The sequence below is a fragment of the Streptopelia decaocto genome (genome assembly GCF_964273445.1).
Source record: "Streptopelia decaocto genome assembly, chromosome: 1".
Lineage (NCBI taxonomy): Eukaryota > Metazoa > Chordata > Aves > Columbiformes > Columbidae > Streptopelia > Streptopelia decaocto.
Window position 1 is genome coordinate 116571367 of NC_138663.1, and position 23427 is coordinate 116594793.

The following is a 23427-nucleotide window of genomic DNA, read 5'->3' on the forward strand; positions in this document are numbered from 1 at the left end:
AGACCTGATTTTGTGCCCATTGTTTTGTATGAGATCTCTCTAGTTTTCTCTACATTTAATCTATTTCTAAATGTTTCAACTTGGAAAATTCAGTAGGTTCCTCTTATTCTTGCTCCTGTCCTGTTTTTGTGCCCAGCATCTTTAGCTTCTTGCCAGCCGTGATTCAGCTTAACAGTGTTTGCTGTGCAAGAGAAGAGAGCCCTGCACTCTGCTGGCAGGGTATCCTGTATATGCCGCCTTCCTGCAGGAAGCTTCTTCAAAGAGTGTTTTGATTAAGGGTTATGAGATGATTCAGCTTTCCACAATTCCGTAAGCTTTTATCGCATTCCCACTAAGAGAGGCCCCAGAAATAATCTTCTGACTTTTTTTTTATTATTTTCAGAGAACTTTCCAATTTGCTTTTCCATTGTCAATTTACAAGTGTCTGTGACCTAAGCCTATATATCAAGGCTATTTTTCTCCCACTGGCTTGTACACAGCTGATAAATACCTCAAATTCCTTCTCTGAATTCTCAGTCTGTGCCCAGTTTTCTTGTTCCCTGAAGAAGAATGTCTCCTTTCCATTAAGTGAAGAGAGCAAACCATTAACTTGATTTTCTTTATTGTGCTTTGTTGTGTCTGGAGCAAAGAGGGATTTGGTTCAGGTTGTGTAGCAGGCTTTTTGAAGAGATGGAAATATGCCTTGACATTGAAGACATATTGGAAGAGAAAGGAAGAAAAGAAAAATCTAATAAAGATTTCTAGTGGAGTAAGAATGTTAACAGCAAAGTGGGTTCATCTGTCCTACTGTCTTTGGAAGAGTTGAATTAGCTTTTATGACTTCACACTCGCTTACAAGAATTCCTAATAGCTCTTTCTGCTGGAGGCTATTCTGATAATAGGAGAAAAACAAATGTTTGACACACTTTTTGAAGGTAATGCAGATCTCTGTAGTTTTAGCACTTTATGAGGTGGGCTATCTTTTTATTTTTTCTTTTTCTACCTTTGTAAACATTGCCTAAAAGACGGACACCCTTTAATAAGCAACACTGATCACTGAAGAGCGTAATCTTGATAGCTTACGTAGCTGCTGTACTCTTGCGTAGGTATCAGCTATGCCTGCCTATACCTTCCCAGCCTGGTGACAGCATAAAACACGTGAACGATGACTCAAATTTCTGTCCATGGAGCAGCTTGTGGGATCAGTGAAGTTCTCTTCCTGTGGTGCACTGTTTGTTTGCAGAGCAGCTGTTCCCATCTTGGAGAATACAGGCAGCTTTAGTTTTCTCCCATCAGCTGCTGTCCCTGTGTTGATCTCTTCGCTAAGGGTTTCGCATAACTTTCAGATTTAAAGAAGCCCTGTCCCCAGCAATAGAAAAAGAAGTTACATAATTCTGGGTGAAAATCCACTTGACATATCTCAATATTTTTTTTCTAGTGTTTTATATCTATAGATGCAATAGGACTTTCCTTCTGTAATTCCTGAAGAGATAGACTGGGAATTTTCTCTGCCAAGGATCTTTTGAAGAATAAGACGACACAGTCAGCTCAGTGATTAATAATAAAGACTAGATTTAAGTTTTATATTTTTGATCATGCAGAGCATCTGCCAACAAATGGGTGCTGGAGAAAGTGAGTTTAGGCTCTGTAGTTCATTTGTTGTTTTGGTTTTTTGCTATCCTGTATCTTCAATTTGGTTTTCCCCACTTTTCTTTTCTTTGAATGCAGTTTAAAAAATTGCTCTCCTTGGATATAGGAGGAAGTGTGGAATTCAGAGAAACTATGTCAGTAACATTTCTCATCTATAGCTGGGAAATTGCTCCAGGTACTTCATTAAACAAAAGACAACAAGAAAAGTATGACTAATTTTAGTTCTTGCCCTTCAGTTTCCTCCACTACAGTTCCACACGGAAATCTAGCCTTGTTTATTCAAATTCTTTGCAAATGACGGGCTCTGTTATAAATGCTTGTATGAAGCACGTTCTCATTTTGCTAATGCTGTCTGCAGCCTTCAATATTTGCTTTTCATGACTAACCCTGAAGATTTCTAATGCCTTGCTTTTCTGTTTGAATTGGTTACGGCTGTGAGAAAATTTAGGTTATTTACATGGCAGTATGTTTTAAATGACAGCTGGACATACAGAACCCCCCTATTTATAAACTGATGTCTGTATTAAAGCAAATTTTTGTTTGTAAATCAAAACGTCAGTTACTGGTCTTTCAAGTGCGCAACAGTTTTACTCTTCAGACTGTGAAACTAGTCTTAAGAAGAGGATTGCCCTTCTTGCCCTTTAAGACCACATCAATTTTCTTAAATGCAAAGCTGTGAGCTCTGAAGAGAGTCCTCGAACCCCAGTGAGCTGAGAGGCTGGACGTGGCTGGGGGAAGAATCACTGAACACTTGCCCTTTTCCATACTCTAAGCAGCTGCTGCGAATGATTCTTGCCCAGATGGAGCTGGGCCGGGCACGGTATTTCTCCTTATGTGAATATATGCGAGAAACTTCAACTCTGGTAAATGCATCTGTCACTGTAAAGCGAATGTTTGTTCTTAGATTGTTCGCCTTGTCCAGTTGCTCCTGTGGGAACCCTCAGAAGCCCAAGCTAGGATTGATGGGAGCTGGACAATATATCTATCAGCTCACCCGCAGATCTGCCAGCCACAGTGCCGTGTCTGTGCAAGCTCCTTGTCACTCGCAGCCCCGAAGTGGCAGTCAGGCAAATTGGGACTGAATTGCCGCTTTGATCTGGACCCTGGGAGTCACTCTCAAGGATTTCCCAGATACAAGTGTGACAGGCGTGTGTCTGTGCGAGAGCGAGGATTTCAGGTTAGCTGAGCTCCATGTGAGAGCAGCCACCTTGGCCAGGGAGGAGACTGAAGCAAACCCAGCTGTTCCACAGGAGCTAGGGCAAGTATGTTGCAGAGAGAAAGCGTATTTGTGTCTGTAGGAACTGCAGCAGCAAAGCTCAGCCTTTTTTCTGCCATGGTGTTCTCCCTGCTCCTTCCCCACGTAGCACCTGTATTGCAACACTTCTTGTCTCCTCAGACCTACCAGCGTTATGAAAACGTCCAGAAGACTCTGCTGCTGCAGATACTGGCTCAGCTCTGCCAGCAGTGGCAATGCAGAGAGATCTTACATGGGGCAAGCTGTGGCCCTGGCTCTCTTTGTGAGGCATGCTGTGAATGTAGGTAGTCTGACAGGTTCATAAAAAAGAAAGGAGGAGTGGCAGGACGCCCCTTCATGCTAGAATCAGACAGTAATTGAATTGAATGACATTTACGACAGTAGTGGGAAGCTTTTGAAATACTGATTTTGTGCATAGGCATAGCTGTAAACAGCTTGCTTGTAATAAGTCTTGCATTCAGGTGGCCAGAGAATGGTGTGGGCACGTGTAAATTGAGTTCACTCAACTCAGACCCAGTTGCAGATAAGCTGTTTAGCATTGATGTAATGCAATTACTTTAAACCCTGCTGTAGGGAACGGTTCATCTGAGAGCACGGTGCTAATGACAGATGTGACTAAGATCTATCCACGTTATCGGTTGCATTTGTCGGTGACTGAAAGCCAGTGACATCAAACGGTAGTGCTGGCAGCTAGCAGAACGTCAGCAAACTCCGGCAGTTTCAACACCTTGTTAAAATTGCATCAGCATTTTATGATGATGGTAGGCTTACACTGCACTTGTGATCCCTGGCTGAGGCAAGCAGCTTGATTTCTTCCCCTATTGCCCAGAAATCATGATTGTAGTTTTGGAATGTGAGTTGAAGAGATGTGTGTGCTAGTTGTTGGGAGGATGTGATGCAGTGATTTGATTACAGCTAAAGGATTTTTTTGATCCTGTGCAAACAAAATGTTACTCAGCTAGCGTAGAAATTACTAAATCTGGGAGCTATTGAAATAAATATAATGCTGAATAATGAAGATTCCTTACATTTCTTCTGAGTATTCTTCAGACAGGGTTTTTAGAAAAGAAATCCCTAATGATATTGGAGAGACAAGAGACATCTAGGGTATTTTTTTAAAATCCTCTTAGAAAACATGATTATCCATAATAAGTAGTATTCTCAAAACCGCATGTAATCCTAAGGGAGTATATTTTAAGGCATATGTATTTATTTAACTCGAAGCATCTCAAAATACATGCAAAACAATGGCAATCAGAGGTTAAATGCATATTAAGTCGTCTTCTGGTGCAGGATCATTTCCTTCCTTCGCTGTGTGCCCGAGTGCCTAATCTGTTCTTCATTTGAGTGACTCAAGCCGCTGAGCTTCCCTGGCTGCTGCTGGAGATTCTTCCTAGAACCTCTTTGCTCTTACTGGAAAATGTTCTTGCTCGTCAAGCTGGAAATAATTTCCTGATCTCCTACAGATCCTAATTTTGTTAGCTCCCTTGCTACCACTTTTCTCCCTGATCAATTCCTCACTTTCTACAGCCTTTAAATGCTTGCAGATAATAGTAACATAGATGCCTGTAACAGTATTAATAACAAAGCACTTTTTATCCAGGGATTTAAAACATCTTACATACATGAAGCTTCTCAGCAGTACTGCAAGCCATTAAAAGTAGTAATGGCTTTATTTCATGGAGGAATCATGTCACATGGAGGAAGATTGTATTGAACTACATAGATTTCACTCCCAGAAGCTTCTTTCTTCTTACCTATTTGGGCTGTGGCTTGTTGCTGCTATTCTGGTGAATAAATGTAGAATAATACCAAGTACAGACAAAGGGGCAGGTGATATGTGCAGAGTTTGAATGTTATATCTGGCAAAAAAATATAGGAATTAAAAAGAATCTCTGGCAGGCTTGAAGACAGAAATGGAAGGAATGGGAGGATGAATTCATGGCTTTTAGTCATATTTTGAGTAGGTCAGAATAAATCTTGAAACCAAAACTTGCACCCAACTTTTTTTCAAAAGGTTTCACTGAAGTATTGATGTCCAAGACACTGGACATAAAGTCTTGCTGTATGTGAGGCTGAGCTGCAGTGCATTTCTCCATGAATTACAATTGCTCATGACTCAGAAAATGGCACCTGCGGGTACTGCTGGAGATGATGATGGAGACTCCTCAGAGCCTTCAGCCCCAGTGGCAGCAATAGGAGTGGCTGTGCGATGGGTATGGCCCCTTCTGTGGGGTGTGAAGCACTAGTCATTGGGGTTTTTTTAAATGCTACTTTGAATGTCTGAAGCTGTCCAGCATGCTCAATAGCTAAGATTCTTGTTGCACACAAAATCAGAAAATGCATGTTATTGTTTGGTTTTGGACAATTCCTGTGTCTTCAGATTATACCCCACTCTGCTGGTTTCCCAGGAGAAAGCAGAATTTCTTTCTTAAGAGGTTTATGCCGTAAATAGGGAAGAAGGTGTGGTAGAAAAGACCTATGTATCTCATTCATGATGGAAAATGGGGTAAGAGGGAGATAGTGCCTGACTTGTGGGTATAGATCAGATGTCACAGTCTTTAATATTATACTTCAGCCATGTGCTCGTGGGAATTACTTAAAAATTCCCATCTTGACAATGTTTCGTGCTTAAAGCCATAGTCATCTTCACTGTCCATCACATTCTGTTTTCTCCCCTGGGTGTTTTCAGCATTTCCCCTTATGCTTTAACAAATAATTCTCCTTAGTCGTTTTTCAGGTCACCAGTGTTGGGTATTAAATACGCCGGGAACAGAAATAACTTGCCTCAGCCCACCAAACACTTCCTTCAAACTCAGTACGGTGTGGTTTATCGCTGCACCGCGTTTATGCTCCTTCAGTGAGATTTTGGTCTCTGTGGTGTGCAAAGTGATCTGAATTAATTTTTCTGAACACTTCTGTACAACGCTTTATCAAAAGCTTGCTGGAGACTAGCTATGCTACTGACAAATACATAAAATATGTATGGCACGTGGAACAAATAACTGCTTCAGCCATTAAAGTATATTATACGTTTTCATTTGAAATATGCAGCACAGAGAAGTGCAAAAATGGGGCTTTCTACTGCATGCTTTTGATAAATCTATAAACAACTAAATGCACATGGACTGTTGTGAACGATTAAAATATAATGCTCCTAATGTGTCAGTAATTAAAAATGCATCCTGTGTTCTTAACAGTACGGTTATTCTATGTTTTCCTAGCAAAGGCCTTTGCTGCATTTCTCTGACGCATTCCTGAGCAGCAGTGCTTAGCTTCAGTACCCATCTCAATTTTGTGTAGAATGAATTAAACACTTGGAAGGCTGACACATGGTTACCAGAAAGTTTTATAAAGATTAATATTTCATTGAGCTTTGAAGAAGTCTGAAGGCTTGTATAAAAAGAAATTAGCGAAAAGCCTGGTGATTTACTGCAGATTTGATTAGTTGGTCTGTTTGTCATGGCATGTAGCTTGTTCTGCTCTTAAATTGTTTTGCATCCAACAATACGACTTGGGTAGTGACCGGGTAAATGCATGATGATAAATTCCCTGGTTTATAGCATTTTCAACATTTTGAAAAACAAGAGAAAGGGTCCTTGTTATCCCTCCCTCCCCAACACTGCTGAGCAAGACAAAGATGTTGTTTTCAGGTTCCTTCTAGAGCCTGCCAGCACCAAATGGCAGATGTGAATTACTGAAACTGGAGTTATTCCCTGTCTGCCTGGTGGGTCCCAAGGAACGACACTGTAGAGCTTTAATTCTACTTTTTTGGACTCGCTTCTCGTAAACACTGGATTTTTTTCCTCCCCCACTTTTAGACCCAGATACAGAAGTTTGTCTTCATGCTCTGCGGCTCCTCCAGTCTGTGGTTCTGGAGCCAGAAGTATTAGCCAAGTCAGCCTCCGAGATGCGTGACACTTTGCCATTTCAGCGTATCATTGCGCTGTCAAAGAGCCGCAATGCAGATCTGCAAGCACTTGCGAAAGAACTACTTGAAGATCTTAAAATACTTGAGTATGAAGCATAGAAGAGCTCTATGACACCAGCTGCTTACGTCTTTCCTATATTTTTATGCTGAAAGAGTTGTTGGAGATGGGCTTGACTGAAAAAAACCTCTGCCTAAGTTGCTCTGACAAAATCCTTTTCAGAAATTAGGTAACCCAACTGAAATAATACTTCGGAAAACATGTTGGCTTTTAGCTGCCCAAATATAATCTTAGGTGATCTGGTAGAGATGGGACAGACTTAATTTCATTGAGTAGGGTTTTGTTGATAATGGGTTTCAAAAATGATCCAGGTTATGTTGTCTATTTATATATATGGAGTAAAGTAGCAATGTCAGTCATTGATAATATATAGTTTATTGCAGTCATATATAATCCTTTTGGTCCATCCTGAAGAGTTATTGTACTATGAGGAAAACTTTGTTGCTTTTCATAACTCTTACGTGTTAGAATGCATCCCAAGTTCCAGTTCTATTGTTGTTATTTCTCACCTCTCTTCCTCTATTCTAATAAAAGAAAACTTGAATTCCGTAACGTGTAATGGATTCTGCTTTCTAAATTCGCATTCAGATTCACTCAAACTGCAGTACGACCCAGCCTGTGGCTGCCACGCGTACTAGCAACTGAGCCATTGTGTTTTCGAAAGCCCTGAAGAAAAGAGATGAATGACTGTTGCCTGTGTTACCTGGTTGTGCGCTGAAGAGGCTAAAATGAACTGCTGCTTCTGTCGTGAGCAGCACTGCATTCCCTCACAGCTCTGGTGTTTCTCAGAGCTTCTCTGTACAGCTTGCTTAGCTCAGTGGTAAATACAAACATTTGTGTGCTTTGTATTGGTATAATTTACACATTTTTTTTACAAAGAAGTAGCATCCATTTCAGCGATGACAGAAACACAGCAGTTAGGTGATGCTGTTCAGGGGAATAGCAAATGAGATATGCAATGCTGTGGTAGCGTTTCTTCCATACTAAAGTTGCGGTACCTCAGCTGTGAACCCAATGTATTAACAAAATGCAATGTGGACTTCTAATCCAAATGTGTAGAAAACATGAACTGAACTCCACAGGATTTGATTCACAGACAGTTTTAGAGGGAAGACTGTTTTGAAATGTGTAAGATAAGGTATAGGTCATCTCTCATTAGGCTGTCTGCAGAATGATGAATGTTCAGAGTTAGAAATGTAATAAATCGGCTTAAAATTACTTGAGATAATTGGCTCAAATTCTACAAACTGTAGCAGCCTGATGTGGGACTGTCTAAAATGAAGATTAAGGTCTCGCATACATGAGGGGGTTGCATGGGGTTCTCCTGTGTCTGATTCAACACTACATTGAACTTACCAATTACTGATTTTGGAAGGCTTTAAATATTCTTTAAAGCATGCTTTCTTTGGGTTTGTTTTCTTATCTTGCTGTCCTAGTTAAACTTCCTAGAGTTTAATCCTAAAGGGATCAAAATGATAATCGGTAATTTCCTGGAATGTCAACTCATGAAAGTGTTCAAGAAACACTAAATGTCATCCACTTTTCGTTTAATGGGTATCTGCTCATGCAGGTCTTTCATCAAACTTTTGGAAGCCAGTAAATAACAGAAAAAGAAAAAAGGTAGTTCTTTGAGCAGAAGAGCTGGTGGAGCCTCACGTCCTGTAGGTTTGAGATATTTCTTGAAAATTTCCCTGTCCTTCCCAGCACTTCCCCCTGAAGCCAAATCCACCCGAGGGGCAGCCTGGAGTGCGTGACCTGAGAGCGACACAGATGCTCGTGGCCAGGTTATTAATCTGCGGTGTGACACATGCAACCAACCCTGCGTTGTCTCCACAGCCACTTAGGAGATCACACAGGAACATGCACATGCACCATAGTTGTGCTTTGGCTGTGGATACTCTGCTGAAGTGCAGTGCTGAGGTGGACTTGGCAGTGCAAGGTTGGTGGTTGGACTTGTCAGGATGGGAACAGGCTGCCCAGGGAAGTGGTGGAGTCACCATCCTTGAAGGTGTTTAAAAGGCGTTTAGATGAGGTTCTTAGGGACATGGTTTAGTGCTAGAGTTAGGTTAGGTTATGGTTGGACTCGATGATCCTGAGGGTCTCTTCCAGCCTAAATGATTCTGTGATCTTAAAGGTCTTTTCCAGCCAGGACGATTCTATGAGCTGGTTAGCTGCTGCCAAGCGGGATGTACGCCGCTCTGCCAGCTTTGCCATCATGAAGGTTTTAATTTAGGTCTTTTCTGCTGTTACCCTAGCTGGTCATGGGGCTTGAGGGAGCTTGGTTATCTTTGAGATGTCTTCTCCTGCTGTCAAGTTTGCTGGGAACTGACTGACAGATTCAATGTTGTGAGGTGGACTGACAATGCAATTGAACCTCATTTCCATATGAAATCAGGAAACAAAACACTCAGGACTGTTCATTTTAATTGTGTGTCCACTGGCATGGTCAGCACTTGAAAGCTGTGCTGAAGTAGGTGATTTGAGACACTACAGTTTTTCCCCAGCAAGCTGCTCAGGTCTGATGGTAAGTCTTGGAATGTCTCCCAGATGACTTTATTTTCAGGTGTAGCTCAGCAGGACTGTTTTCAGAATCAAGCCATCAATGGTCCACCAACCTTGAGAAAGTCTTTTTTCTGTACTAAGTGTTTCATTATACAGGATTGATAAATAAGAAAAAGTCACCACATCTGTGAAACACAATGTATCTCCAAAAAATACCAGACAGGAAAAATCTCCGAAGCATCAGGGAGAACCTGTGACTGTGGCCTCTAGGAAAGTCTTTTATGTTTTCCCTAAATTTACTTTGAATAGGTGTCTGCAATTAATGCTAGAGTTTTAATTCTTTATTTGGGTTCATGGAAATGAGAAAGACAACAGTTAAGGGAACTTGTTATCATAGGGAAGAAAATTCCTAATACTTTTTGTTTTGGAATCGAAGTGTGTTGAAGTAGAGCAAGTGGATAGAAGCCAGGGATAAGCCTGACCCCTTAGGATTTCAGAGTGTTTGAAATTTCATTAAGGTTTCTCATACTTAAATATGTTAGTAAAATAAGTTGAACGTTACTAGTTGCAGATTTTATTATGAGCTGTTATATCTTTTTGCTGTTCTTCAGGTTCTTTTATTCCCCAATCCCATATTTGATGGAGCCAGGGACCAGCCATCTCCTCCTGCTCCTCTGCAGGTCTAGGGCTGTGTTGCAATTAATCCAACCATTTTGCTGTGGGATGAAGCCTGCAGCTTCCTATACAGGTGTCTGCTATAGCCCATGCCTGCTGCTGGACATAGCATGGTGGGATTCTCCCAGACCTTGGCACCTATCATAAACTGATGATCTATACTCTCCAATCAGCATCATCAATTCTTTATTGTTTATTTTTCTGTGCTAAAATTAATGGGAGTCTGATGCCAGTGGCTGTAGAGGAAGCTCCAGTGACTTGCTGAGACAAGGTGCCAACTGTTTAGTTTAGATGGCTTAAATTAGGTGAGATCAATCTGGCACTTTGGTGTCTATTTTGCAATAATAGATACAAAGCAAGTTTTTGGGTTCCCATGCTCTTTGCAGACAGCGTTTTAGAACTTTGTTTATTGATAAGCTTGAGAAATCCCTCTTTGGAGGGGACAAGTGTTTAAGGTCTTAGTTTGTCTTCATGTGGCTAGTGCCAGAAATTAGGCAACTGTGGAGTTCTTTGAGTCTCCTTCTCTCTTGAAACCCGTTTTTTTTTTCAACAGTTTATGAATAAAAGGAAGTGTCTAAACAGGTGATGCTCAAAGGGTGTAGAGTGTGTCCAGACTTTATTTATGAAGTTGAACAAGTGTGATACACAACACAATATAACACTATGCAGTTGAAGACTGGTTAACATGTGCATTATAAATCTCTGGTTTTACTTTGCTGTGAAATTTTGCTTCAGTCTGAAACTGGGTCATTAGGAAGTTTTACTATTTTAAAATGAATTGTTCAGCGTATAATTTTGAAAACATCAGCTTTATGGTGTTGCTCTTTCCACATTCTGCTGAAAAGTTCAGGATACTTCTATGTAGTAATTGATTAATCACATTACTAGCTTGCAGGAGTGAAGGCAGTTCACACAATCAAAGCACTAGTGTCATTAGCCCTGTCCAAAGTCTGCAGTTACTCTGTCGTTGTAATTTCCTCCGTTGCACAATCTCAGAGTTTCAGTGAAGAAGAAATGTGAGTTTGGTGTTGCTTTGAGAAGTTTGTCATTTACTCTAGATTTGTAACCTTATAACTGAAGGCAAAATTTGACTCTTACACTAAGCTATCTCAAAAGATGAAAAATCTGTTTTAACAATCCTTAGAAGAAAGTGCCTGTTTATTTCACAGTATCAGCTGCACAATTAAAATTGAACTTTACTCCTTTCAGTTTTGTATACTGCGTACAGAGCTGCTGGAATGACGTCAGTTTGCTGACGCTCCTGGGAAATATTGGCTTTTTGTATTTGATGCTGATAATCAACTAGATGCAAAGGAAAAATAAATGAGATTCCCCTAAACGCATTTCTTGCAACTTAAGTTTAACTTAGCTGTGTAACGTACTGCCCCACCAGTTCTTCGTGTGGTGCCTTATGCTGATGTTTTGCCTGGACTATGAGCTGGCTGAAATGGAACTGGAAAACCTCAGTAGCAGAAAGTAAGGCCCAGTGTGAGGGCAGACCTGCTGAGTGACAGGCATGGCAGCACGAGTGGCCTGGCACCTTTGAAGGGGACTGCGCGATCTTGGATGAGAACGGCAACCAGCTGTCTAGTTCCTGAGGGAAGCTGGTGTTTGGTTCCATGCTGACGCTGGCCTGCTCCCAGGAGCTCATTGCAGAGCTGGTGAACTGGAGTTCAAGACATCGTCCCGTTATGATTGTTTAAGAGCGGGAAGTATGTCCAAGGAACAATGGGAAAGGGTGGCTGTTTGGTCATATGGCCACAAGTGAACTTTCAGTTGATTCAGTTTCAACTGGTTGCACCAGTCATTTGGCTGTTCCTTTGGGTTAACATTTGCATTTGTGATATGCACTGATTAGCACAAATTGGACTTCAGAATTGATAAGATTTTACAAGTCTTGTAAATGTTATATGATTCATCTCCTCCGCTGCTTCCAGTCCTGCAAGGATGTGGTAGGTGAGGAGAAAGGAGTTTTACTGGGGAATAAAGAACCTCTGTTATCCTTGCCCAATGCATGCCCTACAAGTTAAAGGAAATGAAAAGCATGGCTGCCTCTTCCCTTCCATTCATAGCATCTAATTTGCAGCTGCATCTGGCGGTGTCTGTGTTGTTCTGTAGGCAGTTTTCCTGATCTGTATGCAGGAACTTTTGCACCTGCTAGTTGCTTCTCCTATCTGTGAGTTGCAAGTTACAGCTGATAAAAAGTAATCAGAAAACTCTTTGAGGTCATACAGATTTTAACTTCTCCAATGCTTTATGATGACCTTTACAACCTATAACTTGCTCATTCGGAAACCTTAAAAAGACTTTGACCAAATTATAGTTCCACATGTAATTTATAGGACTGTAATTTTTACTGTGGGCGTGACTGCTGTTAAAGCACTTCTGAATGCCACGCGCTCAGTCTTTTTGAATGCGTGTGTTTTTCGTTTTCTCTGCCGTTGGGCTGCAGGCATGAGAGGTGGCAATCACTGAGGGCAAGGCTGGGGAAGGGCAAGATGTTGTGTAACCTGGGTGGTTCTGCCAGGTGAATGGGGAAGGTTAGGTCCAACGGAGCTGTATAAGTGGCTTTCGTGACACCTGGGTCTTGCTTTGAACTGAGGCAGGAGGGTGGGTTGGGTGTTAGGAAAGCAACTGAGCTGTTTGAAGCTCTCTGCAGAGAGGGAAATGCCTCCTTTCTTCTGTAGCTGGATCACCACTGGGGTGAAATGAAGTGCAGTAGTCACCCTGTATTGGCACAAAATGTAAAATGGAGCAAGCAGGAAAAGAAGCCCTGTTCTTGGGTCTGCACCCTGTCCTCCTGAGCAGGATCTGTGGTGTCCAGAATCAATCTCAAGGACTCTTGGGCTTAGCCAAGGAGTGTTCAAAAGCTGATGAGTTCAACCAGCCCATTGCTGCTTGCCAATGTACTACAGCTTTACCAGAGGACTTGATACTATGGTTTCTGGTGTTTTTATAGCTCTCATGGGGCTTGTTGGGACCTTTGGTGCAGCACAAGGATAGGTCTTCAGGAGGGCTTCTGCCATTTGTTCAGCCTGTGGGTTTCCAGGTGTCATTGGGAAGAGGGTGGTGTGCATTGAAAGGCCAAGGAGAATTGGGACTTCCTACTAGGGTAAGAAGTCCTCCAAGTTGCTGTGATGTGAGTCTGGATCAGTGTTAGTACTCCTAGACATGCACTAGAACATGTAATTAGAAGTGGAATATCTGCAAGGTGACACCATAGTAAGTGAAACATGCACTGGTGGCTGAGGGCAGGAGGCCTGGGGCTCCACAGGAGCCATGAGGCCGAATCACAGAATCACAGACTGGTTGGGGTTGGAAGGGACCTCTGGAGATCATCTAGTCCAACCCACCTGCTGAAGGAGGTTCATCTAGAGCAGATCGCAATGGCAGTGCCATTCATGCCAGCACAGCCATGGGGCTCCCGCTGGGGCCTCACTGGTCTGACATGAGGGCTGCAGTAAATAGGAAAGAGACTGATTTTTCATTTTGGGAGGTGGGGTGGAAGGCAGCTTCTGCCGAAACAGAGGTTTCCACAGAGCCAGCCAGCTGGTGGGGAGCAGAGCCGAGCTGCTGCCCCAGACCTGCAGCAGGACGAGAGGGAGCTGTGGCGTGGCGATGAGGAGTTGGCATGCGTAGCTCCATGGGGTCACTGGGCCTTGCTTCATCTCTATCTGCCTCCTCAGACACTTTTAAACATGGCCAGTGGCACCCCAGGGCCAGGCTAAGTGGGTGTGAGCCAGCTTCGTTGCACTGAGGGCAGCTCCTCCATGTTCCTCCACGCTGCTGTTGATGGCACCGAGAGGAAACATCAGGGAGGTTTTTTGGCCAAAGGACCACTTTGCATGCCGGCGAGCTGTCTGAAGCTTTTCAGGCTGAGCGTCTCTTGCCTCCACAGCACGAATGGCCATGGAAGAGGGTTAAGAGAAGCATTAATCAGCCCAGCAGAGCCCTGGGAAGCTGCAGTCAGCAGCCAGGTGCTCCTGACACCATACTGAGATGTGGCTGGAACTTGCCACTGTAAAGTGGGCTGGGTGCCTGCCATGAGAGGGAGTGAAGTCTCTGTGGAGGTGATGGGCAGGGCAGAGCAGCTGAGTGAGGTTTGGGCAGACATGGGTACAGGGTCCTGCACCTGGGTCGGGGCAACCCCCAGTATCAATACAGGCTGGGGATGAAGGGACTGAGTCCAGCCCTGCAAAGAAGGACTTCGGGAGGTACTGGTGGACAAAAGACTGGACATGAACCGGCAATGGGTGTTTGCAGCCCGGAAGGCAAATCGTATCTTGGGCTGCATCAAAAAGGGCATGGGCAGCAGGTTAAAGGAGGTGACTGCCCCTCTGCTCTGGTGAGACCCCACCTGGAGTCCTGCGTCCAACTCTGGAGCCCCAGGTACAGGAAAGACATGGACCTGTTGGAGAGGGGCCAGAGGAGGCCATCAAGAAGATCAGAGGGCTGGAACAGCTCTGCTGTGAGGACAGGCTGAGAGAGTTGGGGCTGTTGGGCCTGGAGAAGAGAAGGCTCCAGGGAGGCCTTATTGCAGCCTTTCGGTACTTAAAAAGGGCCTATAAGAAAAATGGAGACAGACTTTTTAGCAGGGCCTGTTGTGACAGGACAAGAGGTAATAATTTTAAACTAGAAGAGGGGAGATTCAGGCCAGACATGAGGAAGAAATTTTTTCCAATGAGGGTGGTGAAACACTGGCCCAGGTTGCCCAGAGAGGTGGTAGATGCCCCATCCCTGGAGACATTCCAGGCCAGGCTGGACAGGGCTCTGAGCAACCTGATCTAGTTGAAGATGTCCCTGCTCATGGCAGGGGGTTGAACTGGATGAACTGCGAAGGTACCTTCCAACCCAAACTATATGATTCTTTGCCCAGGGTTTGGGCAATGCTCTGGGCTCTTCTCCCAGCAGCAGGGCCCCCATGTTTCTGCACTGGCACATGCAATCCTGAATGACTTTCCTGAGCTGCCTTACTCTAGGGAGGTGGCTGAAATCACCAAGGCCAGAAAGTGGTGCTAGCATTATGCTGGTTGCCTTTTCCGAGTAACTAACCTGGGGCAAAGGACAGGGTAGCCAACACGAAGGGCAGACAGAGACTAACCCCAAGTGCTGGCCTCCCAATGTGTCCCTGCCCACCCCAGCAGACCTCACTGGCACTGGAGGTGTGTGGGCAGAGCTGCTCTCAGGGGAAACAGGGAACTTCTGGGGGATCTGTAGTGCATAATGGGCCTGTGGTCACAGCACCAGTGTGGCAGATGGGCAAGTGGTTACCTCTGCTTTGCATGTATAGGCTTACCGTAGTGCTTGCAAGATGCCCAGCATGTGCATACAGAAACACATTGCTCTTGTGTCTGTTTCTTGCATTTCACAGCTTGGCTGGGTGCAGCCACATTTTGGAAAATGCAGTGTGTGCTTCATCCTGTGCCTGACAGAAAGAGCTGCAGAGCTCTTCATGCCCTCAGAAATTGTACAGCAGGAAGAAACTACCGATAGTGATTGCTGTTCTTCCCAAACATATCCTTTCTCTCCTTTTTGTTGCAGTAACTGTTTATTCCTTCAGAGCAATTTTCATGAACATCATTACTACCCCATTGCAGCAGAAGCTCCATCTCTTTGAAAGAAGAGCAGCTGAGTAGGAGTGAGTCACCCTTGTTCCAGTAAGGAAGCCCCTTCAGGAAGCCTCTCTAGCAACGATGTCCTGTGCAGCCCTGATGTGCCGCTGCCGAGCTATTCAGCTTTAACAATGCTGACAGTGTGTAATACTGCCCTGGAAACCTTCTGAGATTGCTTGTCAGACACAGCCAGTGCCTCCAGTGCCCAGGCAGCTAATCTAGCAGCAGACAGATCTCGGGTAAGGAAGCCAAGGGAAAGGAGGTACCTTCTTGGCCTGTAAATGGCAAGGGGCCAAAAGGTGCTGGAGCTGTTTCATGAGTGCCAATGGCAACCTGGAACACAATCAGAAAAAAATGAACTGCCTCTGGGGATCAGCTGAAAAGCTGAGCTGCTAAAAACAATAGTGCGGCTGTAAGTGGCCTAGGGAGAGGGGGAGGCTTCAAGGGCAGATTACAAGCATGAGAGCACAGTGAAACTGATGTGGAAGCTGCCACAGAGGAGGCAGCTTTTGAGCAGTATACTGAACCTGTAATGGAAAGTGCTTGATATCCCACAAACCTTTGGCCCTGGAATGATACACATTTTTCAGAATGGAGAAAGGGGGATAGTGCATTTGCCATGAATTTTTAATTATAATGGAGTGTTCTGTGGTGATAGGTGATTTCTACTCTATAGGCTGTCCACAGTGGGGAGTGGCCCACTGGCAACCTTGCTGATAAGGCTGTCACAAGAGGAGCACAGAGGAAAGGGCTGGAAAATGTTTCTAAGGCACTGCTATAATACCACAAAAAATGAAACATCACTACACAAACGGAGCATTTCCCTTGAAGTGCTCTGGTGCTACAAAATTACAGTTTCTTAGACCTGTTTCTTTGGGCACAAGATCATACTGTTTGTGCTCCACTGGTGGCAGGAGATACTGTCTCCATGGTTCCTGGCTGGGGCCTGAAATACAGCCCCCCAGGATGAGGTAGGGTATAGCTGCCAGGCTTATCTGGGACTCAGAGGATGTAGATTTCATTCCCTGTGTAGTCACAGACCTCCTGTGTGCCCAAGTAAACCACATGGAACAAATCTGCTGAGGGACTGAGCTGCTGTTGGAGCATTCCTAATTTCAGAGGGAGTATGCTGGAGAGTTCAGTCCTCCAAATCAGATTTCTGCTTTGGTTCTCTTTTAATGTAATTGTCCTCCTTTCTGCCTTAGTCTGACCACTATTATTTGGGCTGCAAAAGTCTTTGAGATAAGTATCTAAAGTGTCTGGCAGACACAAGGGGGCTGTCATCTTGCTTGGCTAGCACTGCAGTCCAAGGAATGGGTGGTGGAGAGAAGAGGGACCCAGAGGTGTTGAGGATACCCAGGCTACTGCTCCCAGCCTCCAGCTGGCTCCCGACTCCATTGGCTGCATCGGCTGCATAGCTGTGACGTGGCTTCTCTGCCAACCTGATAGTCCACCCACAGGTAATGAGCGAGACCCATGCAAGCTGCTAAGAGCACCCATCTTTGCAAAGTCCCATGAGTCCTTTCCAGTCCTAAATGATGATGAAGCAATCCTTTCTGGATACTTTGAGGGAAGACAAAAGGACAAAGGGCATTCCATCACCAAGAGGAAGAGAAAAAAGAAACTTGCTTCCAAGGATTCAACCCTTAAGCACAATGACGTAGAAAGAAGGAGATTCTGTTTACAGAGGAAGTGAGAGAGGAAATTAAAGTGGTGGGGTAGGGGAAGAAGCAGCTCGCCAACAAAAGCTTGTCCTTTGGGGTGAAGAGGTAGGTCCCTTCCCTGGGGAGCTTGTCTCCCAGCAGCAGAAACCACTGTCTGCGGCTGCATTGCCTGTGGCACTGGTGCGCTGCGGTTTGTGGGCCAGGCTTTGAGGAGGCCAGTGTGGGTACTTGTTTGTGCCGCAGCACAGGCACACCTGGCCCCCTTCCCTCCTCTAAGGGGTAAGGGCAGGATGCTTTTTGAATATTGAATCTGTTCATTCTTGAAGAGCTCAACTTCCTTGCAAAGTGAAAGGTACAGCTGGGGAGTGGGCAACCTAAGACTTGGAGTGTGTCTTGGAAACTCGAAAATGTCCCATGCGTTTGGTTCCTGCTGCTAGAGGGAGCCTAGAGAAGTTGGCTGGGTCTATGGCATCATTCTGGCTGCGGATCAGCACATCTCCCAGACTTTCAGCCAAGCACAGCATGTGTTCATGCTGGCCCTGCAGCCCTCATCTCCCTGTCAGGTCTCAGAGAAACTCCTTCCTTCATTTCACAAGGTTTTAGAGCAACCTCCCCACACTGCTGAGCCTGCTGGTGGCTTTGGACGGTGTATCTAATAAGCTGACAGCAGGGTAGCTGCCGTGATGCTATCCCTGAGGGGCTGCAAATCCTGTCCTAACCAAGCAGGCTGATATTTCAGCTTCTCAGCTGCATCAGCAATGAGTGTGGGATTGCTGGAGGGGAGAGAGCAGAACTGAGAAGGGAAAACAGCAGCAGCAGTGACCGGAGTGCTGTGTAAAGTTACCTGGCCTGTCTTGAGCACCCAAGCCAGGGCACCTGGAGCTGCCCAGCTGCCTTCTCCTGTCTGCTCCATGGTCACAACCTGCAGAGAGAGGAAGGGAGGCAGACAGGTAGGTGCCGTGACTTTCTGTTTATCCTGACCTTCTGCCAAGGGCTTGCTGTGGTTCCTTTCCTTCCCCTGCCCTGCAGGGGATGCTTTGTTTTTTTTTTACTTTGAAAATCTCACTGTCCTTGAATTCAGAATAGTAGCCAAGGCCAAGGATGCAACAACAGGGCAGAAGGTCTCCTAGGTGTCTGTGACTCACAATGGGAATCTTTTTCCATTTCTTTCCCTTTTCACTCCTTTCCACAAAGACAGGCACCTTCCTCTATTATGCCCTCTTGCCTCTCCTGGGCATTAACCACTAGAAAATGCACATGGGCCTTTGTATTGAAAAAGGCTGCAAACTGCTGTGGTGGCTGGGATATAGCTGTCTCTTGTCAGCAGTGCTACACCCGATGCTTGTCTGATTTGGACTTGTGTGAACAGACATGCAGAAAACACCTTCAGTATCATGCAGATAATAGTGTCAACTGCAGGGCTTCAGGTGCCTGCGCCATGGTGGGAGGGGACAAGGACAACATCAGCAGCAATAAAGAAGTAGCACCTATTATATGTTGTTTAACAGATTTTCTGCACAAGGCCAGAACTAATTTGCAGCTGAGCAGCAGAGGAGCTGTCTGCAGGCAGCTGGCTGGATTCAGGGGTGACTCAGCTTGCTATGCATATGTTCCCTCAGATCTAGTCATTTCCCACCTCCTGCTTGACTTTTCTATCTTAAAAAAATATTTGAAGAACTAGCTGAAAGTATGTGCTTGACAGTGTGATAGAGGGTATGGGTTTCTGTGAACATCCCGGGTTTTCTCTTGAGAAAACCAATATGGAAAGTTTGAAAAAAAAGTTGGATTCTTTCTCTATTTTCCTTTGTGGAGTAAGACTTCTGATACGGAGCAAAAGTAACAGTGCAAAAGGACAGAAATGGGAGTTGCCAAGAGAGAACTGAAGTGAAATGTAACCTCAGCATTGATGATGTAGTTTTTTAAATGAGAAGCACTGAAAGGCATTCCCAAGCCATTATGAACACTCGTTACCTATGCAGAGTCAACCTCATGTGTGAGTACTGCTAAGCAAATTTCTGCCTGCATTCCTCAGTACCAAAGTTTCTGCATTTGCCTGTGTATGCCTGGAGCGCATCTTGTGGCTTTTTGGGCTGAGATGCTCTAGGGCTCTTTCCCAGGCAGTTAAAAGAAAACTTGTCTGTCCTTCTAGGAAAACATCAGGGAAAGCAGTGGAAGATTTTGAACACTAACTGATTTCTTTCCCCACCTTCTCTGTGCAGACAGGCAGCTCAGGACATAACTTTTGCCCTTGGCCACATCAGCTAGCAGAAGCTTCCCAGGCCAGAATCCTTCCATGTAGAAAGGTAGTAGGGTAAGCATGAAACTCATGTGACTGATGACTGATTGATCTCAAAACCACCTTCTGATAGCTGGCTTTTCACAAGAGCTGGCTCCTTAGAGCTTTTCATGGTCGGTATTATAAAAATATGTCCCTGTCTAATGAATGCAAATGGGTTTCTTGCCCTTGTAAAACACCCTCTTCCTGCAGGTTAGAAAGAATTTGAAGGCTTCCATAGTATATACCAACATTTCAGTGGGGATGTCGTACTGATCTTTGCTCCAGCAGAATTAATATCTGCTTCACCTATTTTGAGAGGAATAAGAAATTCCAGCAGCTGCCATCTCAGAGGAGTACTGCAGAAGGGTATGGTTAAAATCCAGCATTGTGTTGAGCTCCTGGAATTGCCAGGCGAAGCATCTCTCTACGAATGATGACATTTTTTAAAACACTCTGAAGGTTTGATCTTGGTCATATTGGGCATTTTGCCATAGATCTTAATGGCTCTGTGGCTGATCTCTTAATCTCTTATGCACCTGTGCAAACTCGACAGTTTATTGCAATTTCATGCTTTTTGGAAATCATCTCACACTAATGCCATCAGAGAGAGCAATTTTTAAGGTCATTAGCTCAGGACATAGCAAATAAATACTGAGAGAAAACAATCTGTAAATGTCATATTTGTTTAACACACGGAGTAGTTCCTGAAGAGCAGTTATCCTTATGTCTAGAGACAGCATGAAAATTAAATTCTGTGGCTTGAAAATGTGGGGCTGTTGGAAGTGAGAAGAGGATAATATGGTTATTTATCTTCTCTGCTTTGTTCCGTGTCTCCTTGTTGTTCCCCATGCGCACATCTGTTCAATTTATTCACCAGTAACTTTAAATTATTGGACTGCAAACCAGGACTAAAGGCCTGACCAAAGAAATTGAGGTTCTGCTGCTGAGTTTTGATAAAATGTTTTTTTTTTCTGTTTTTGTTTTTCTTTGTTTTCTCTGATGATAAGTAATAGTTTTTAGCTGCTATTCCAAATAAAAAGAATTGGGGTAAGTGGGAAGAGTTATCCCTTCTCCACATCAGTAGAAAAGAGACAGGCCCACTAACATAACCTGATGTAAATGCTCTCCAAACCAAAAAAGGCAGAACCACACAAAACCTTTATCGCTGGAATCAGGTCTATTCTGTCAATAAGTGCACTTAAAACTGATTTCCAAGTTTGCCAGTGTTTTGCTTGTGGAAGCAAGGCTGAATGCATAGCCACAAATGGGCATTACAGTGGGAAGATCAGTAGAAAGACACATAGATATTCCCTGTGCTACGGATTAGATGGGGGAAACAAGAGGAATGTGCGTGAGGGGAGTGTAAGCCCCCTGCCCTCCTGTGTCCCAATCATCTCTGCCTTGTGGGGTGTATTTGCTAAGCGGTGTGATGAAGAGGGGCCACTCAGCCCAACTGCTGCTGGAACATCAGCATCTGCCTGGCTCTTTGCCACAAGTATTTTGTAGTCATTGATATATTCTAATTTGGTTTAGAAAAAGGCTTCCCTTCAGGTGGTCTTCCAGCTGCCCTGAAGAGGATCTCTGAAGACCAGAATAGTGGTGTTATCACAGCGTCAGGGCACAGCATAGTTTTGCAAGATAAACCTTCTCCTATAGCCCATATTGGTCCATTCCAACAAAAAGCAGGGACTCACCACTGTGAAAGCGGCTGGGAGCACTGGCACAGTCTTAATGGTCCAAGAAGGTGGTCTCAGTCAAGGCCTCTTCTGCTTTTCCCTGGGTGCATGAAAGCACGGTATGGTATTGTGTTACAATTCCCTGAAAAGAAGCTTTGTCCTCCTCCATCACATCTACCCTTCCTCTCCCCTATTCTCAGGACAGGATACACTCTTCAGCAGTGCTGGAGCATCTGCTTGTGGGGCAGCACAGATTCACGGATTTAAAAGAATCTCTGACTTCTTTCTGGGTCATTTTTTTTTTTTTTTAAGATTTGAGGAAAGTCACAATAGCTTTTCCACTGGTGAAACTAGAAATGGGGGACCAACCCTCAGCTCCTGAAGTGGATATTTAGCAAATGATCACCCTGCCCTGCTTGAGGTATCTGAGTCCATAGATTTGTTAACTCTCTAAGGACTGACTGTAGCCCCAAATGAGTCATTCAAAGCACCCAAGGGTTTCTGGGTTTATGCTGAGTATGCAGGCAGCTGGGCCTCCTAAGGTGGCAGGTGGATTAAATAAGCTTGGTGTCCAAGATAAATGGGGTGCAATACACATTTCTTTATGTGCTACAGGAACACCAGGCTATCAGAAGGGCCAGATAAGCTTCAGTAATGGATAATTATTACAAGGTGTTGGGTCACACTTCGGTTAAGCATGACAAGAATTTCCCCAGTGTAGGGAGATGTCAACTTTTGCTGAAAGTAGGTGCTTTTTTTTTTTTTTTGCTTGCTTAAAATATTTACTTGTTCGTACTGGAGAAAGTTAACACTGTAAATTTACATTTTACAATGTAAACATTAGTCCACTAGCTGTTTTTTCTTTTTGGCCGGGTTTCTTTAAATATTAGCAACATGTTTAATGGTTGCTTCATTCATTGCAGTTTTATACATTTCATTAATTAATCTTGTAACTCAGCATGGCAGTAGAGACTTGAAGTGGGGCTTTGCTCCCCTTATGATGTTGTCTGTTAGCTTTTATCAAGCCCAGTGACTCAGTTCCAATGGATTTGTACATCCAGAGTTTCAGCCACACTGGGGTGTAGATGCAATTTCAAATAAAGAGAGAAAAACTAAAGTGAATATAGAAATGCCATCAGTTTTGTCATGCTAGAGGATTTGGTGTCTTTGAAAATTCAGCTTTTGTAAAGGGATTAAAGTCTTGTCCGGTGGTAATCTGAAATGCCAGGATTTGCTGTCCAAGTAGCAGGTGCAAGATGTCGAAACCTTCTGGATGGTTAATGACCTGACACTCTGCCATAACTCACATCAGCAGTAATCCAGAGAGTCCCACCCAAACTGTGCAATCGATCAGCACTAAAGAAAAAGCAAGAACTGTGTTTTCCACAAGCAGGTTATTTCCACAGTGGTGGGGACTGCGCAAAGACAGTGGCAGCTGTGTGGTGCAAAATCGCAACCCATAAACCACAATCTCATCTCGGCAGGGGATGCCACCACATGCTGTCAAGAAAAATGCTGAAAATCTGGGCAATAGGTATATTTCTTAGGAGGATGGGGTGGGGGGCATGTAACACTTCTTCCATTGTTTGCTTTGGTCTGTACTCCAAAGCATAGGTGACCCCTTGGCTTTCGCTGTGTGTTCCTTGGCCACTACCTGCTGCTCAGGCAGGAGGAGACACTGCAGCGTCTCCCCAGCCCCATAACAACCCCAACCATCGTGCCTGATGCGATGTGTCAGCCTGACCCGTAGTTGGTGCCACGTTTCCCTCAGCAGGGGCTTGCTGAGTCCTGCCAGGAGGTGCTCGCTCCCTGCCTGAGCCCTGCTCCAGCACATGTGGGATGGTCCCATTCCATGGGCTGGTGGTGGAGCAGCTCTCTCCCTTACAGGTGTATTGTAGATGCTAAGGAAGCTCATGTGTATCTGAGAGGAGGCTGGACAAGTTTGTGGAGGAAAATCCACTGGAAAATCTACTGGGTGGATTCTTTGTTTTGGTTCTGGTTTGTTTATTTGTTTTTTTTTTAATTACTTTTCTGCTGGATCCATTCCCTCAGCCGGTTCAAAACCAGGCCACACAGACAGGTAGCGTGAGGGGATGACACAGGGGACAAGAAGGGAGGGCGATGTCAATTGCCTGTGCCAGTGTTGC

General features: G+C 44.4%; 1 protein-coding gene across 3 annotated transcripts in view; it reads left to right on the forward strand.

Moving 5' to 3' along the window:
- HSF2BP (heat shock transcription factor 2 binding protein) overlaps positions 1 to 7420 on the forward strand; it is a 31585-nt gene extending 24165 nt beyond the window's left edge. For all 3 annotated transcript variants that reach the window (XM_082074845.1, XM_082074846.1, XM_082074847.1), the window contains exon 8: positions 6706 to 7420. In XM_082074845.1, the coding sequence (XP_081930971.1) occupies positions 6706 to 6914 (209 nt within the window). In that variant the 3' untranslated portion in view covers positions 6915 to 7420. The remainder of the gene's footprint in view (positions 1 to 6705) is intronic.
- Positions 7421 to 23427: the final 16007 nt, after the last annotated feature.